The sequence below is a fragment of the Oncorhynchus tshawytscha genome, linkage group LG08 (assembly GCF_018296145.1).
Source record: "Oncorhynchus tshawytscha isolate Ot180627B linkage group LG08, Otsh_v2.0, whole genome shotgun sequence".
In the NCBI taxonomy this organism is placed as follows: domain Eukaryota; kingdom Metazoa; phylum Chordata; class Actinopteri; order Salmoniformes; family Salmonidae; genus Oncorhynchus; species Oncorhynchus tshawytscha.
In genome coordinates, this window is record NC_056436.1 from 66,771,436 (window position 1) to 66,778,072 (window position 6,637).

Genomic DNA, 6,637 nt, shown 5'->3' on the forward strand with positions numbered 1-6,637 from the left:
ACCCAAGGAAAGAAACAATAAATATACAAAAACACCCCTAAGCTAGACTAGCCTAATTTAACAGCTAACTAACTAACCAAAAATACAGTGGGTGGTCCGCCCAGTTCTAACTAGTGTATTTAACAAAGTTCACCTACTGGTAGTGTATGCCCATGGGCGACTTGTCTTGGTTTCCCCCTTTTCCCACCAGCAACAAACAAACACCATAACCAAAAACAATACTCACAGGTGATGACAAAGTGCTATGGAGGTGCTCAAACAAAAGAGAGGTTAAGACACAAAGCGAGAGTGAAACACAGAGACCTACAGACATGGCATTTACAGAGAGATTGAGCTCTAGAGCAAACAAATGATGGGGTTTTTAAACCATGGGGAAGGAACTGTGATAGGGTAGGAAATAGGAGGAGGTGTGTCTTCTGATTGATGATTGATTGTTGACTGATTGGGGAGTGATGATTTTCACCTGCTCTTCTGCCCCTGACTTCTCCACCAATAGCGCTCACTGTGACATTATTTCACAACCTCAAATGAATAAGCTACATGTATTAATTAAATAGTTTGTGGAAAGGGCTTAGTGGTAAGTGACAAAACTGTAAATATTCTGCAGGGTTTTTCTTGATGTGATTGAGGACTGTGATTCTGTGTTCATCTTCACTGAGATGTCTATTAATGGAAACTCGAAGAAAAGTAGTATATTCGTCCTCAATTGTTTTAGTCCACCATTTTATGAAATTTACTTTAGATCGATCTAAGTTATTACCAATGTGTTTTATCAAGTCAAATTTTTCAGCTAGATACTCTCCAACTTTTTGGAATTGATTAAGAGTTCTAAAATGGGGTATGGAAAAATGTAGGTCAAGACTTTTTTTCTTATCGGTTTTAAACATTTTTTTATGATAATTGCTAATTGACATAAATTTATTTGTCACATGCTTATGGATGTCTTTATCAGTTTGCAATCTGAAAGCTACTTCTGAAATGTTGTTGGGCAGAAATTGTTTACTCGAAATATAAAGTTGCTTGGGAAGTTTTCTGTCTTCAAAATTAGATTTAGAGTCATGGCTTTTCTTATTGACAAATTTGTCACAATAGTTTTCATAAGTAGGACTACTGATTATCAAATTAAAGTGATTGAATGAGCTGATATATGGATCTACAAAGGTCATCAACTTTCCAGTCAAACCATACCATTTGCTGTATCCAACAATCGTTTTTATACCATACGATTTGTACAGTTCTGCTGAATCCTTAATCAGTAAATCCATGCATGACTCATGACCTGAATTTCGCAAACAAGGAGAATTGAGCGTATAGATAAACAATTTAGTATTTCGCAATTTCTCATTGTTTTTCAATATTTGTTTTACTTCCTCAAGAAGTAACTTTTCGGTATGAATATTTAAATGTTTGCCCATACCCATCTTCTTGCAATCTTCTAATTTAAATAAACCAACAAAAACCGGTTCTCCACCACAAGGTGACTCTATAAATGCCCATGCATGTTGCGTATCAAACTTTTGCTTGCAACCTTTTGTTTGTAATGAGTAGAACTTATCAAGAAATTCAGAAATGTTTTCAAAATGATTTGGGATGTTTTGGTTTTCCGTCCGACAGTCCGTAAAAATCCCTGTTAAGCCATACTTGTTCAGTTCTGCTAAATCCATTATTTTATGACCTGTAATTTGCGAAGGGGAGTTGAGCGAATATATAGACAACGTTGTATTTTGCAATTGCTCTTCGTTTTCCAACATTATTTTTGTAAGAAGTAACTCTTTGGTATGACTAATTATTATTCGAGGTTTGTTTTCCATATTCTCTATATTGTTAGGTTCCAGAATTGCAACAAACACATCACCAGTTGACTTTAAGAATGGCCATGTAACTTTAAGATGAATGCAAACTTTTGTTTGTAGAAGGTCAAATGTATCACGTAATTTGTTTTCAACTTGATTTGGGAGGTCCATTGACTGAGCTGGAATGTTGATGAAAGCAGGACTGGGGCTTCCTCTGTAAGGGGAATCAAAAGGGATAAAAGAGAGCTAAAGATAGTAACATCTTGTAAAGATTCAGAAAACAACTGTGGACTCTGGATTTACACATGAAATGTATAACAATAGGACTACCATGTCCTCCACAATTAGTATGTTTACCATTAGTCCACTTTTGGTACAGTGTCAAAAATGTTGCATATCTGCTTCAAGATTTCAAAATATATTGTTTTCTGTCTCCTGATGCCAATAAGCATATTGTGAAAATGTAGGTCATACCTCTGGTGGATCTCAATCCCCTTACTGGTTGAATTAGCATCCATATCCTCCTCAAGAGGCCCTCTGTTAGAAAAAACGTTTGTGTTGGTGGAAGGGTTCACATCATCCTCATGGTACACAGGATCCCCTCCCTCAGACAGTGATAGGTGCCTCTTCTTACTGTAGAGAAATATAATGATGTTATTCACCATCAATGTCACAAACTATTAGTTGTTGAAAGCAATTTAGTAAGTTTTAAATACTTTTAGATGGTTTCAAATACAACTTGTAAATATTTAAAACAGGGTTTCTTGCAATTGAACTCAAGGTCAAAATTCGATGAATAACAGAAAATACAGGTGTAGACCTTACAGTGAAATTCTTACTTACAAGCCCTTAACCAACAATGCAGTTTTAAGAAAATACCCACCCCCCCAAAAGTAAGAGATAAGAATAACAAATTATTAAAGAGCAGCAGTAAATAACAATAGCGGGGCTATACACAGGGGGTACCGGTACAGAGTCAATCTACGGGGGCACCAGTGTTGAGGTAATTGAGGTAATACGTACATGATAGGGAAAGTTATTAAAGTGACTGTGCATAGATAATAACAGAGAGTAGCAGCAGCGTTCCGGGGAGGGGGGCAATGCAAATAGTCTGGGTAGCCATTTGATTAGCTGTTCAGAAGTCTTATGCCTTGGGGGTAGAAGCTGTTTAGGAGCCTCTTGGACCTAGACTTGGCGCTCCGGTACCACATTCCGTGTGGTAGCAGAGAGAACAGTCTATGACTAGGGTGGCTGGAGTCTTTGACAATTTTTAGGGCCTTCTTCTGACACCGCCTGGTATAGAGGTCCTGGATGGCGGGAAGCTTGGCCCCGGTGATGTACTGGGCCGTACATCACCGGGGTCCTCTGTAGTGCCTCGTGGTCAGAGGCCTAGCAGTTGACATACCAGGCAGTGATGCAACCTGCCAGGATGCTCTCGATGGTGCAGCTGTAAAATCTTTTGAGGATCTGAGGACCCATGCCAAAACTTTTCAGTTTCCTTAGGGGAATTAGGTTGTGTCTTGCCCTCTTGTCTTAGTGTGCTTGGACCATGTTAGTTTGTTGGTGATGTGCACACCAAGGAACTTGAAGCCCTCAACCTGCTCCATTACAGCCTCGTCGATGAGAATGGCGGGGTGCTCGGTCCTCCTTTTCCTGTAGTCCACAATCATCTCCTTTGTCTTGATCACGTTGAGGGAGAGGTTGTTGTCCTTTAACCACACGTCAGGTCTCTGACCTCCTCCCTATAGGCTGTCTCATTGTTGTTGGTGATCAGGCCTACCACTGTTGTGTCATCAGCAAACTTAATGTTGGTGGTGGAGTCATGCCTGGCCTTGCAGTCCTGAGTGAACAGGGAGTACAGGAGGGGACTGAGCACGCACCTCTTAGGGGTCCCCGTGTTGACAATCAGCGTGGCGGATGTGTTGTTACCTAACCTTACCACCTGGGGGTGGCCCGTCAGGAAGTCTAGGATCCAGTTGCAGAGAGAGGTGTTTAGTGCAAGGATCCTTAGCTTAGTGAGGAGCTTTGAGGGTACTATGGTGTTGAACGCTGAGCTGTAGTCAATGAACAGCATTCTCACATATGTGTTCCTTTTGTCCAGGTGGAAAAGGGCAAGGGAGTGCAATGGAGATCGCATCATCTGTGTATCTGTTGGGGCGGTATGCAAATCGGAGTGGGTCTAGCGTTTGTGGGATGATGGTGGTGACGTGAGCAATGACCAGCCTTTCAAAGTACTTCATGGCTACAGACATCAGTGCTACGGATCGGTAGTCATTTAGGCATGTTACCTTAGTGTTCTTGGGCAGAGGGACTATGGTGGTCTGCTTAAAACATGTTGGTGTTACAGACTCAGACAGGGAGAGGTTGAAAATGTCAGTGAAGACACTTGCCAATTTGTCAGCACACGCTCGCGGTACACGTTCTGGTAATCTGTCTGGCCCTGCAGCCTTGTGAATGTTGACCTGTTTAAAGGTCATACATCAGCTTTTGGTTAGGGTATTTACATACAGTCACTGTAGGGAAGACATCCTTGATGCACTTATTGATAAAGCCAGTGACTGATGTGGTATACTCCTCAATGTCATTGGAAGAATCCCGGGAACATATTCCATTCCGTGCTTGCAAAACAGTCCTGTAGTTTAGCATCTGCTTCATCTGACCACTTTTTTATAGGCCGAGTCACTGGTGCTTCCTGCTTTAATTTTTTAGCTTGTAAGCAGAAATCAGAAGGATAGAATTATGGTCAGATTTGCCAAGGTAAACTTAGACTTGAGAGTTACAACCAGATAGATTCAGCAACATGACATCATCACACCCAGTGGGTTAACTTCCTGCTTACAGCCAAGACTGCCAATATTGTCTGTTCCCAATGTGGGAGGGCACAAATGGGTCATACCATTGGTGGTTCTCATTCTCCTCACTCTGGGATCTGGTTGATGTAGCAGCCACATCCTCCTCAGGAGGGCATCTATCAGAAGAACTGTCTGTGTTGCTGGGAGAGTTCACATCACTCCCCTCAGACAGGGGCCTCTTCTTACTGTAGAAAAACATGAAGGAGAAATAAAAACAAATCCATCATTATTACAAATTCACAAACACTCAGTGCCCCCCTCCTCCTGGTTGAGTAGGTTTCTATTTTGTCCTTCGTAAAGAAAATATATAAATGTAACAAGTCGTTAGTTTATACTGTCTTTAAAAAATAACTGTACTGAGTGGTAATAGTTTAAAATGCATTATCTGTAGCACTTTACATGTGTTGCTTTACAGCCATCTTGGTAGCACTTTACATTACAGTAATAACATGGTAATAGTATAGTAACAATGTTTTGTAACTCACAATAGCATTATTTTGATGGTGAGTAACCATGTCACCACCACTTTATGCCGTGCTGTAATGTAAAGTGCTACTAAGATGGCGGTAGTACCTTTAAACTGCTGTGTCACTCAGAGATCTTTTCCACTTTCAAGATAACACCAGTGCTGTCATTACTCAAGCTGTAGCAGGTGCCACCATACACACATTTGATCTAGTAAAACATTTTTCAGAAATACAAGGAACAACATCTTTCTTTGTCATTTTAGGATTGGTCATAACGACAATCTTTATGATATCAGATGCTGTAGCACATCCAGCATGAGGTTTCTGTGGTCAATGGAGAACAGAAGTAAGAATATGCCCAAGTTTGCCCTGTTCAATTACTGTTTTCACATTAGTTGGAAATGTTCTTTGAAATGTCTCATATAACATATTTGGCTCATTGTTATCAACCTACTGCATACCCCTTGTGTGCAGGGCCTGCTATTAGCATGCTAACACTCATTAAGACAGACGGGTAACTTTTGAGTCTCATGGAGTTGACTGATGACTATGACATGCAAATATATTCATCACAATGTTTGAATGGGAGCTATAATCTGGTTATGACACAAAACCATTTTAATTTGAGAAAAACCCCAGATAAGTAGTGTTGACCCATATTGTCATTTTTGGGGGGGGTTTCTGTAGAAAGGAATCAAAGGAAAGATATATTTATAGACTTACGGAAAGTGAGCCATCACAACACTTTTAGGTTCCTCCAGAAGGCTTGGCATTTCCAAGTTCGATTGTGGATTTTTGTTTGCCACTGAAAACAAAAATGTTACGCTTGTGTCTACACTTGGCATCTCGTTCATGTTTGTCATTCGGTTCGCTGTCAGTCTAGAGTATACCCACCTTCCACCTACTTTTCCCCATTGGCCCATTATAATGTCATTCTCATTTTGACCAATCAATGTTTATGTTAGTGATCCACATCTTCCTTTTTGTATCACCTGACCTACAGGTGTCAGTACATGGAATGGAATGCTGCCTGTCCTGTCCTGATACCGGGTGTGAGACAGTTGCTGAGTCATGTCAGATCTTATAACGGGGCGGCAGTGTAGCCTAGTGGTTAGAGTGTTGGGCTAGTAACCGGAAGGTTGCAAGTTCAAATCCCAGAGCTGACAAGGTACAAATCTGTCCCTGAACAGGCAGTTAACCCACTGTTCCTAGGCCGTCATTGAAAATAAGAATTTGTTCTTAACTGACTTGCCTGGTTAAATAAAGGTAAAATAAATAACAAATAACACCTGGATTAGTATTTTCCGCATCACCTAACTACATCATACGGTATGTTATAGCAACCTGGTGCCCGATGGCACCGTCGGGGACGTGGCTTGCAACCATTGATTGATGAATACAATGTCTAAACTGGGCGACGCAACCAAAGTATTTGTAACAAACATTTAAGGAAACTACAGCCCTAAATTGCACTCCACTCACACCAAACCCCCTTAACCCTCTCAATAGATGGTTGTTAGTATAA

At 40.7% G+C, this 6,637-nt stretch overlaps 1 protein-coding gene across 1 annotated transcript; it reads right to left on the minus strand.

Moving 5' to 3' along the window:
• Positions 1 to 349: 349 nt before the first annotated feature.
• LOC112256064 lies at positions 350 to 5,986 on the minus strand. Its single transcript, XM_024429020.2, has 4 exons — positions 5,836 to 5,986; positions 4,690 to 4,830; positions 2,268 to 2,426; positions 350 to 2,007 (listed from the first exon to the last, which is right to left on the minus strand). The coding sequence occupies exons 1-4, from the start codon at positions 5,973 to 5,975 to the stop codon at positions 546 to 548; spliced, it is 1,902 nt and encodes a 633-aa protein (XP_024284788.1). The 5' UTR covers positions 5,976 to 5,986; the 3' UTR covers positions 350 to 545.
• Positions 5,987 to 6,637: the final 651 nt, after the last annotated feature.

Bases quoted from the DNA above. Each gene is read 5' to 3' on its own strand.
- LOC112256064 (XM_024429020.2), bottom strand. From the start codon at position 5,975: ATGACAAACATGAACGAGATGCCAAGTGTAGACACAAGCGTAACATTT. The intron at 4,831-5,835 runs GTAAGTCTATAA...GTTTTTCTACAG, and splicing joins GTTGTGATGGCTCACTTTCC to TAAGAAGAGGCCCCTGTCTG. The intron at 2,427-4,689 runs GTATGACCCATT...ATTTCTCTACAG, and splicing joins GAGAATGAGAACCACCAATG to TAAGAAGAGGCACCTATCAC.